The following is an 11,367-nucleotide window of genomic DNA, read 5'->3' on the forward strand; positions in this document are numbered from 1 at the left end:
TTTCAGGGGAACTTGCACCAGGGGGTCGTTGAGTGTAAAGTGAGTGATGAATACTGGGATGTTTGTTTTACAGTCCCACTCCCTCAAAGGTTTTTATTCAGCTGCTGCCTTTACACTATGAAGGGCTTTCCTTTCTTCTGAAAATATCTTCTCCCTTGGAGATAGTCTGCAACCTGTGGTTTAGATCCAGCAATCTCTTACCCAGAAAGCTTGCTTGGTGTGTCTGAGGTAGGAGCAGGGGAGGCTTGCTTTTTCTAAAGTGTTCTCCATGAGCCTCTCTCAGCTAGGTATGTGGATTCTGGGTTGATCAGGGTCATCCTCCATCTTGGTAATGGCTTCTTCTGCTGTGCCAGGCTTGTGCCACTTTAGCTGAAGGAATTTTTCCATCAGGTCAGCTCCCAAGTTAAAGACCAGAGCGAGCCAGGCCAAGCCAAAAACAATCCAAATTGCCGCCAGGCTCCTGTACATCGAGATGTAGTGCTTGTTAGGATCTGTGCCTGAAAAAAATGTGAAACTTCACGTTAGACTGGACCCCTGGGACTGGCAAACAACAGGCCAACCAGATGCAAAACACACATAATCTCATGCAAAGATCTACTATGAGGTCATGTGAGCTACACAGATCCCACATACGAAATCTACTGTATGTGGGCATATGTACTAGAACGATTCACTTGTTTTCTTGCTCACGCCTGGCCTACACTAGAAAATTAAGTCGGCATAACTATGTGGTTCAGGACTGTGAAAAAGCCACACGTCGAGCAGTGTAGTTAAGCTGACCTAAGTCCCCGTGTATCCATCAGAGGAATTCTTCCGTCAGCCTACTACTGCCTCTTGGGGAAGTGGATTACCTACGCTGATGGGAGAACCCCTCCTGTCGACTTAGGTAGTGTCTACACTGACGTGCTACAGCAACACAGCTGTAGCATTTTAAGTGAAGACATATCCCCAATGTCTGAGGTTCGGCTTGGAGTAGATGGGATCAACATTGTAAGGCCCATCTGCACACAGAACCGCAGGCTGGGAACGTGCTGCTTTATTTAACTGCATCACAACACAGTGAGGGGAAAACTCCCACTGACTAAACAAGAAGTAAGAGTGGCACGGAGCATAGCTCCATCCTAAACTACTCTGGGTAACCCATTTAACCCTATCATGACCACTTGACTATACCTGCTATACAGCTGGTAAATAGGACAAGAAAGTGATGTGACTGATTCACTCAATTTGTGGCATCTCCATGCAATCAAGCTATTACTTTCATCAAACTTCAACTAACATGTGGTGTTTAACCTTAACCAGGGCTATGTAAAATTATTCATTTTAGCCCATGTTGATGGGAAATCAACCATGTTATAACCATATTAGAAAGGCAGTTTTAGTCTACATCTGGTTCTCTAACATGTTAGAATATTATTTTAGCCACACCCATGGTTTATTACACCCATGGTTTTTTCTGTAGCATGCACTATGCCTGAGTTCTGAACAGAGAGGACCAGATATTATTTGCTGAATACATTACCAAGCAAATAGCGTCATGTGCGTGTGTAGGGGGTGGGAGGGTGTCACTGATACCCATATGGCAGTTCTAGTGAATGAACGGTCAGTGCATCAGCTAAGCAGTGTAATCAGTACTCCAGTCAACAACTTTGCTTAGACTCTAAGGACCAAATGCATCACTGATCTCCACAGTGTCACAGCCAGGCCTTATGGCAAAGAGGCTCTCACAATGCACACACAAAACTTCTGGGAAGTTTGGGGAGGATAAACCCCAGAGAAGGTGACAGAACCTGTTGTTCTTTCTACACATGTGGACATTCTATACCTCGTACGTTAAGTGTAGTGCTTAAGTGAGCTTGTGCAGAGAAAGGCCTCCTCTCTGGCAGTGACTCTAAGGCACAGCCAGTTCCCCTGCAGATTCTATGCTGCCATCTGGTACATTTTCTTATAAGGGCCTCTGCTTGCTACTAGTATTCACCCTGTAATTATAATTGCTGGCAGCTCAGTATTAGACATGGCTTGAGTCCTAAAAATGGTTGATAGAGTTTCTTGTCTACTCCATACGTGGGTGACACTAATTGGGATTGGATGGCTCGGAGGATTAATAATGGGATATAGAGTCTTTCACCTCTACGTCTGTGGCTCACTCTAAACCAGATTGAGAACAGTTACTATCTAATCGGTGTTCAGTGGCCTGTGTGAAATGAATTTGGTGGGTCTTAGTCTAATTCTCAGTGGACAAGGATCCATACCCCTCACCACACCTGGCAATACTTGACCGCCTTGATGGCAATCTTAGTAGAGACATAGGGCCAGATTCTGATCTCACTTATGCCAGACTTGCACTGGTGTAACTTGTTAACTTCTGCAGAGTTACTCCCAATTTACAGTGGTCTAAGAACACAGGCCTATAAAATTCATCCAGCCCCACCCTGTTCATTACCTACTACATAGTCCCCAAATCCAATGGTGCTGAGGGTGATGAAGGTGAAGTAGAAGCCTTCTCCATAGCTCCAGCCTTCTACATAACTGAAGATCATAGGTGGGAATACTAGAAATAGCAAGGTCCCAGCGGTCAGAAAAAGGGCCAATGCCAGCGTCTGCACTACCTGTAGGAGAGAAGGAAAATGGCAGCTCAGCGGCATTGAGTGTCTGTCATGGGGTGGCTGGTGGATGTTTTTTATTGTTGCTGGATTGTAGAAGATACAGTACCCCACAGAATCCAGTTATTGTGGGTACCAGTGGACAAGATGGAAGGGAGAAATGCTCATCCCCTTCTATGAACTGCAATCTGACCTGGTTATAGTCTCTCCCTAGAGATACTAAAGCACTTCTAGTAATGCATTCATCAGCAGTGTTGCTAGTGCCAAGCATTCAAAAATCATCATTCAGGCCTCAAAAAATTGTGAAAGTATTAAAAAATAATACATTAGGGGTTCTTTTTATTTGCCTTCTAGTTTCTGAGCCTTTTGGGTGAGCTCAGATCACATTTTCAAACATCTGTTCGCAACCAAGAGGACTAGGAACTAATTTTTTTTAAATGGAAGCTGAGATTTTCACATGACTCTAGGAGCTGGACCTTTAACAAAAACACCAAATATGTATGGCTCATGATAAAATGGTGAGAGTTGGCAACCATTGACGTCAATGGCCTTAGAACCAATACGTGACTAATTCTGTGCATGCATTTATCTTGAATGAACTCACAGTCATGACTACTGAATTTGCAAGTCTGAAAGCGTGGGCCTTATTGTCTCTGCCTCAGTTTCCCCTAATGTAAAATAGTTCATTACCTATCTCCCAGGGGTGTTGTGAGGATTAATAAGATAATGTCTGCAGACAGTTTTGAACAGAAAAAATGCTAAATATTACTATTGTTCATTCATTCGGGGGTCTAGGATGTAGGAACTTTATCACACAAACCAATAGGGTGGGGGAAGGTGACTGGCCAGGAATGGCTAGAAAAAATAATCAATTAATTTCCTAACACTAGTTTAGAGCTAACCTACTTTCCTGGTCTGTGACTTTCTAAAGTGAATGAGCAGTTAAAGCAGGTCCTAGAGATGAGCGGTCCAGAGAGACAGACAGGCATAGAGACTCCACTTTGAGAAAACAGGATGTGCGAGAGGCTCTGAATGGGCCATAGATTCACCAAAGGGGCATTCATAGGTCGGGTATCTGAGAGTCTTTTCTAATCTCTTTTTTCTTTGATTTCAGGGGCCAGCCACACAGTCTTTATACAGAAACATGGAGAACAAATTTTCTCCATTTACCTTGTTTTCCAAAATATGGATTGACTCAGACTGGGTAACCTACTGACAGGCCTTACCCACAGAGAGTGAATATCTATCTTAATTTAAACAGAGAGTAACAGAGGGAAAAGAATTAAGTGCCGAGTCGCTGGTCCAATTAGTGAACGGATGTCAGATTAGAATGGACCAATAAAAAATGAAATTGTCTTGGCATACAGTAGAGCCTTAGAGTTACGAACGCCTGAATTATGAACTGACCGGTCAACCACACACCTCATTTGGAACCGGAAGTACGCAGTCAGGCAGCAGCGGCATTTAACTATGTTAAATGTAAACTACTAAAAACATAAAGGGAAAGCAGCATTCTTCTTCTGCATAGCAAAATTTCAAAGATGGATTGAGTGAATGTTCAGTTGTAAACTTTTAAAAGAAAACCACAACCTTTTCTTGAAAGTTACGAACATTTCAGAGTTACGAACAACCTCCATTCCCGAGGTGTGCGTAACGTTCAGGTTCTACTGTAGTTTAAAACTACTAGGAGCTGGGCACCAAAGGCCTGATTCAGTGCAGCACTTATGTACATACTTGTAGTCCATCAAAGTCAATGGGACTTGGGCCCATGCTCAAAATTAAGGCCATGCTACCCTGTTTTGGGGAATCGAGGCTTAAGACAGGCAAATATCGTTTGAGCAAATTACTTCAAAGTCATCATCTATAAATGTGACATGTTAACTTCCTGATATAGAAAGGACACATGATTATTATGTCCCAGGAGATACACACACATAGGCAGCAGCAAAGCCGGAGGTGCCACTTGTCTCAGAAAACCAATTAGCTTTAAAACAGAGGAAGACCAATAATAAATGAACACTGTACCCGTGCACGGCCTGGCTTGTGCACCCATCTCTCCAGAGTGATCTGGTGTGCATTGAGTCCTTTCCCCAGCTGATTGAGAAAGGCCAGGTTAAGCGGCACCCCAAACAAGGCATAAAACACACAGAACACCTGCCCAGCCACCGTACTGGGGGCCAAGTTACCGTAACCTGCAGTGAAGGAGAGAAAAAAGGGACAATTACATTAAAAGGCTTTACAGTCAGTCTACTGGCCATGGGAGAACCTCCAAAGGCTTGGAAGCTCAGTTTAGTTCAGTTCCATTAAGGCCCAGCTTATCCACACCTTTCCAGACAGAATTCTGGCTGGAGAAAATGGCACAGCTGCTGATTGGGCCTCAAATTTTTGTCACTATCAAAAGAACACTGGACATGAAAAATTACTATTTAAAAATGTCTCATTCTTCCACATTAGGGGTCTGATTTTCAACCCAGGTCTCCAATTTTGTGATGAATGCAACTAACTTGGTTTGCACAAGCAGATGCAGTACCTGTCTTGCGCACACAGCGCAGTCACCCAATCTGCATATGCAAATGAAGGCTTTGCAGGTGCAAAATGGGCATGTGCCCACTTTTGAAGGTGCAATAAGCTGGGTGTGCAACATGAACATGCAGAATTGGAGACTGGCTGAAAATGTGGCACTTTAAATATGCCCTACACTGATACAGACTCTCCTGACAGGTCTAGCCTATCCAGCTGTCACTAGTGATTCAGTCTTTCACAGGACAGTTGGAGGAAGCATCTGTTGACAGAGGAAGAGGTTAATAGGAAGAGAGGCTACCTCACCTATAGTTGTGACAACGGTTCCTGCAAAAAAGAAAGAATTGCTGAAGTCCCAGTTGCTGGGGTTGGTAGAATTTCCTTCTGGGTTGACCCCTTTCTCCCATGCTTCCAGGATGACCTGAAGCAGAAGAAGAGCAGAAGAAGCACAGGTGAGCAGCATGTATAGGCTCATGACAAAGAGATTGTCAGGTAAAAGGATGGACAGGTGAGTGTTGATGGATGTCTCAAGCAAGCTTAGATGTGTAATAAGCAATGGAGTTTCTAGACAGATTAGAGTTTGACCAGAAGGACCTGATAAAGGTCTCTCAGTGGCTCAGCAAAGGCCTGAGGAGTAGAGCTGGCCAGGGGCCTGTGCCCTCCTTATAGGAGAACAGGAGCACTCAAGTATGAACGTTTCAATAACTTGCTGGAGGATGAAGGGAAGGGAATGGAGGGGGAACTGAAAGTGCTTGAATTAGGGAAACAAAGTGATGATATACCATAAAAACAAAGGTGGCTCCTCCTCCATCCCTCCCACTCTCCATCTCATCCCAGACTTATGTGTGACTCATGCATGTTTGTGGGTGGAGCGGGAGGAGTGGCTGGCTCACCTCAACGTCCTGAGGACTAGTTCTGTTTTTAGTAGGGTGACCAGACAGCAAATGTGAAAAATCGGGACGGGGGTGGGGGATAATAGGAGCCTATATAAGAAAAAGACCCAAAAATCGGGACTGTCCCTATAAAATCGGGACATCTGGTCACCCTAGTTTTTAGCTATAGCGTCTCAGTATCTCCACCAATCATCTCCAGGCCTTTCCTTTCTATCTGACAGCTTGGGGTTAACTAATGAGACATCCTGTGCTGCTCTAGACTGCTCTCACCTGCTGGGTGTTGCAGTGGGCCAAAGTCAACATGGGCAAAGGGAGTGCAGCTCCCCAAATTCAGTTGTAATGTGAAATATTTTACTTGTCTGTCAAAATCATAGAATCCTTGGGCTGGAAGGGGCCTCAAGAATTTGTCTAGTCCATCCCCCTGCACTGCTCAGAACTAACTATACCTCGACCATTCGTGGAAGGTGTGTGTCTATCTTGGTGTTAAAAAGCTCTAATGATGGGGATTCTACAACCTCCCTTGGAAGCCTATTCCAGTGCTTAATTACTCTTATGTTAGAAAGGTTTTCTTAATATCTAACCTAACTCTTCCTTACTGCAGATTAAACCATTACTTCTTGGCCTACCTTCAGTGGACATGAAGAACAACTGATCACAGTCCTCTTTATAACAGCCCTTAACATATTTGAAGACTGTTATCAGGTCCCCCCTTGGTCTTCTTTTCTCAAGATTAAACTTCCCCTTTTTTTTAACGTTTCCTCATAGGCCAGGTTTTCTTTTATAATTTTTGTTGCTCTCTTCTGGACTCTCTCCAATTTGTCCACATTGTTCCTAAAGTGTGGCGCCCAGAATTGGATGCAGTACTCCAGCTGAGGCCTCACTAGTGCTGAGTAGTGTAGGACAGCAACCTCCTGTGTCTTACCTACAACACATACACTACAGAATGATATTAGCCTTTATTGCAACTGCATCACATTGTTGGCTCATATTCAATTTGTGATCCACTATAACCCCTAGATCCTTATATCCAACTAAATGCCTCTGGGTGAATAGAATGTCGCTTGGCTGCTGTAATATTCCCTCCACAGGGCAGTGGCATCTGTTGGAGTTGTGAGGATCTGTTCTATTTTCCTCTCACCACTTTTGAGCTCCAAGGTCCTGGCCCTCACCCTTCCACCAGGTGACTGAATGAACCTCATTTGTGCACCCACCACCCAGCTCCTTAATCAGCAGAAGGGGTTGCTTCTAGAGTGACACAAGATCCACAGGGGCTGAGGGTGCTGCCCCAATAGCCATCTCAGCCTCAACAACCCAACAACCATGAGATCAGCACTAAAGGTTGGGGGATGATCATTCCAAACCCAAACCCTTGATTGCTGCTGGGGGCATTATCTCTGCAATGCCTCATTCCAGGGCAGTGTGGATGCACTGCTTCTGAAATGTTAGCTGAGCTGATGCACACTGAGTAATACAACTTTTGGTGGTTGGGATTTAATACCTTACATTGTTCTTTCAGTAACAATTCTTACAGCATCCAGGAATCTGCAAAGACAGTTAAGACTGTTCTGCATCTGGCCACATTTGATTCTCTTATAGTAGTGTTATTCACACTTTTCTCCCTTCTGTTACCAAATAGCTTTGTTCTGGCCATTAAAAACCTCTTCCAGGAGTTTGTCAAATCAAAATATCCAAAATTACTGCTGTGTTTTTAAGTTGGAATGAGGAGAGAAGAATGACATTTCAAACTGCACTGAGGTACCAGTCACAGTCCTTTGCCACTCAGAATGCCTAAAAGAACCTCAGTTCTAACCCATGGCCCACAAGGAGCAACTCTCTGTTCTCCGCAGTTCAAAGCACAAATGCTCAGAAGTATAATCTCCACTAAGATGCACATGCCAAGTGCAGAAGGAAAATGCCATGCATTTTTAAAACACCTTTTAAATACTCCAGCCATAAACACCCTCTCTAAGCCATCACATCCATATCCTGACACTGTGGGTCATATCTTCTGGTGTGGTCTGGCTGCTTTGTGACTCCTGCTTGCAGGGTCTGGCTGTGGCGGTGACATATCCAGACCCAGCCGGATCATTCCAGTGTAAGAAGGATCCTCTGGGACAAAACGTTAGCAGAATGGCTTCTACCTCCTTCCACCCCTGATGCTGGGGTAGTGGGGTGTAGCTGGGGAAAAGGCGTGTAGCTGGTATGCTCCAGTGCTGCACCAATCTGTCGCTGCCTTTTTGGTTCTCTTGGGACCATTAGAACCCAATGTAAATTAGAGCAGCCCTCCGTAAGGGGACCAGCCCTGTATAGAGCTATCACAGGAGCTGAACAGAGCAAAGGTGAACTTTATACCACTTTTTATTCCTTCCTCCCCACATGCACTGCATTCTCCTTAGCCATAGCCGAGGGTTTGGCCCTGTGTGTCAGGATTGATGTTATCTGACAAATGACTGGAAGCGTGGGCCTGGGCAGAAAAGTGACTGTAAAAATGGCTCCTCTTTATGCAGCTATTCTGCTTCCTGTCTGTATCTAGGGTCAGCTCCACTTCATTTTCTGACACAAAATACGTTTTTACCAGAGATGGGCCTAGGTCACAAAGTTTTTATGTGAATTTCCCGATGTTCTAGGCTCTTCAGATCAGGCCAATCTCAGTGTTTCTCCTTCTAGCCCTGCAGAACCAACACCGCTAATGGAGATGGAACAACAGGAATCTGCTTCTTGCAGTATCAACTCAATTGTTAATGGAGGTCAAGTCCAAACATTGTTACTGGAGATAATGTATGAGCCAGAAGCAACACTAACTTTTGACTCTCAGATCCCAGGAGGTGGAGTTGCAGGGCTGGGAGTCAGAAAGTCCAGCTTTTCAATTTAACTGAGCAAAGCCAACCCCATGACACTGGCACACATTAAGCATGGAGTTGCAACAATGCCTTTTACACAGTCACTTTTCAGAGTAGCACAACCCTTTAGATTGGGTAGACAGGTGCCTCATGATTGAACAGGTAGACAATAAAGACGACCGACAGGTGATGATGGCTTCTTAGCAGTACTCTCAGAGCTAGGGATTCAATTTTGGAATAATTTTATTCCTTCTTATTAATAATAGTTGGAAATGTGTCTAAAAGGCGTTGTGACGGATGACACACAGTTCTCTGCTTGTCCTTCAGAGCGCTCCCTGTGATCTAGTGAGCTGTTTCTGAGGGAGTCTTTTCGAGTCTGATACATGATATCTGATACTTTGGTGCCCTCTGCTGGTTCTTTCCAGTACAGCTAGCAGTTGAAACATTCTTTGTGTTCAATACAACCAGAGGCTCAGCAAAATTCTTCTCTCAATGACACCAGTGCAACCCCTTTAGTTTGAATATAGTTCTGTTGGTGTAAGACAGGAAAATTTGGCCCCCAGGGCGCATCCTAGGTTATTAGGGACTGAACTAAGTAACACATTATCCCAGTATACCTATTGGGCTTAGAGCTGGAGTCATCATTTCTCTGTATCTGGGCATCAGGGCTCTCTTCTCTGTCATGTTCTGTGCCGTGCAAAGCACTCAACAAGTAATACATCATAGTATTAGTAATTACCCAGTGGTCTTAATGGAACAAGGTTCAGGCAGATTCATTCACTTCCTGCTACCTTTGTGATCTGTACTTCACTCTTCTATCAAGTCCATCTACTATGCCTGCCGGGCTCTTTGTTCATCCAGGAATTGATCGGTGGAAACCCATCAGACCAAGAGTACAATGCAAACAGGCATCCTGTTTGGAGTAGTTTAATGGCCTTACTGAAATGGTTAGCAGAAGGAAAGGCTCCCAGTCTGCGGATGGAGAAATTGCAAGCCCGAAGAAGAGATCTCATTGATTCAAGGATTTCTTATTGCCCTGTCATTGCATACTACAACCAAGGAGCACAGCTTTCAGTAACCTTAGAGGGTATTGCAGCTGGTCTTGAAACTGTTTTAAGTTTAAAACCCATTTATTTAGAGTGCACATTGGACCAGATGCAAGTATATGTTGTGTTGGTTCCTCTAAATGACAAAGTAAATGAGTTAAAAGATCTCACTGTACATGCTTTCACTTCTGTAGACCTGGTGTCAAATACTGCCTGAGATAACAAATGAAATGGAGTTACACATCTTAACCTGGTACCTTGTGGACGTTTACTCACTCACCAAAAACATAGAACAATATGGCACAGCTCATGGCATTTGAAAGGGCTAGAACTGGAACAGCAAGGGGTGCTGCAGGACAGCGTCCAGGCAGAGACATGCAGGGACGATACAGGTCTGGGCTGAGGTGCATCAGCAAAGATGCCTTTCTTCCCTAAGGTTTGCAATAGTGTTTATCAGTGCAGTACCAAAGGGCTGAGCTGGGAACAGGACTGGGAGAGGGGAATTATGGTGAGGCAGCTCTGAGTTGCATCAGAAGAAATGTGTGTTTGGGGAGCCTCACCGTGGAAAAAGCAAGACATGCTGTAGGTCAGGATTGAAATGGCAGAACTGTGTGGAGGGAGCACCTGCCTTTTTTTAGACAGCTAGTTCTTTAATTGCACAGATGTTAAATCGACCTACGCATTTTTAGTAAAAATGGATAAACCCTCCAGGACCAAACTGAGCCTTGAGCTCAGAGCTGGGCAGCCTGCTCCTCTTACCTGCACAAACTGCTCCAGGGCTTGCTTGTCCAAGCACGTGTAGTTCTGCAGGAACTTGAGTTTCTCCAGCTGGAATTGGTCCCGAGACTGGGCCTCTGCCTGCTTCTCCAGCAGCTGGAACACCATGGCCCCCAGGAGGAGGTAAAAGAGATACCCCAGCACCAGCACCAGAGTCCAGTTGATCCGCCGGCCGCGCACCACGAGGTGGGACATCCTGCTGCTGTGAGGTGGCAGGCAGCTCTCCCTTCTGAGCACTCACTGGGTTAATGTGCCGCGAGGCACACTGCCCCCAGCACCGAGGAATCACACGGTCTGTTTAAACAGCTTAAGGGCATCAGGCCTGTATGAAATGAAACGAGTGCAAACAGCGTTCATCCCCCTTCATCTTGTCTTCAGCCAGGAGTGTACTAACTGGTGAGCCCTTGCTAGGTAACACGAATGTTAATCAGAACGCTTTACCCTTATAAAGTATCTTTTCCTCCAAGAATCTCAACAGGCGTTACAACTCTTGATGGCTGAAGCCCCACAAAACCCCTGTGAGGTGGGCAGCATTCTCCTCATTTTCTAGAGCAGGGAACTGGGGCCAGAGGTGGTAAGTGACTTACCCAAAGTCACACAGTGAGTTGATGGCAGAGCCAGGAAGAGACTCTCACAGTCTTGACTTCCAGCACCTTGCTCTAACCACTAGACTTCAGTACAAGGCAGC

General features: G+C 45.0%; 1 protein-coding gene across 1 annotated transcript; it reads right to left on the bottom strand.

The window, feature by feature from the left end:
• Positions 1–279: 279 nt before the first annotated feature.
• On the bottom strand, positions 280–10,874 carry KCNK16 (potassium two pore domain channel subfamily K member 16). Its single transcript, XM_007071741.1, has 5 exons — positions 10,662–10,874; positions 5,430–5,544; positions 4,629–4,795; positions 2,444–2,609; positions 280–497 (listed from the first exon to the last, which is right to left on the bottom strand). The coding sequence occupies exons 1-5, from the start codon at positions 10,872–10,874 to the stop codon at positions 280–282; spliced, it is 879 nt and encodes a 292-aa protein (XP_007071803.1).
• Positions 10,875–11,367: the final 493 nt, after the last annotated feature.

Source organism: Chelonia mydas, chromosome 3, assembly GCF_015237465.2.
Source record: "Chelonia mydas isolate rCheMyd1 chromosome 3, rCheMyd1.pri.v2, whole genome shotgun sequence".
In the NCBI taxonomy this organism is placed as follows: Eukaryota; Metazoa; Chordata; order Testudines; family Cheloniidae; genus Chelonia; species Chelonia mydas.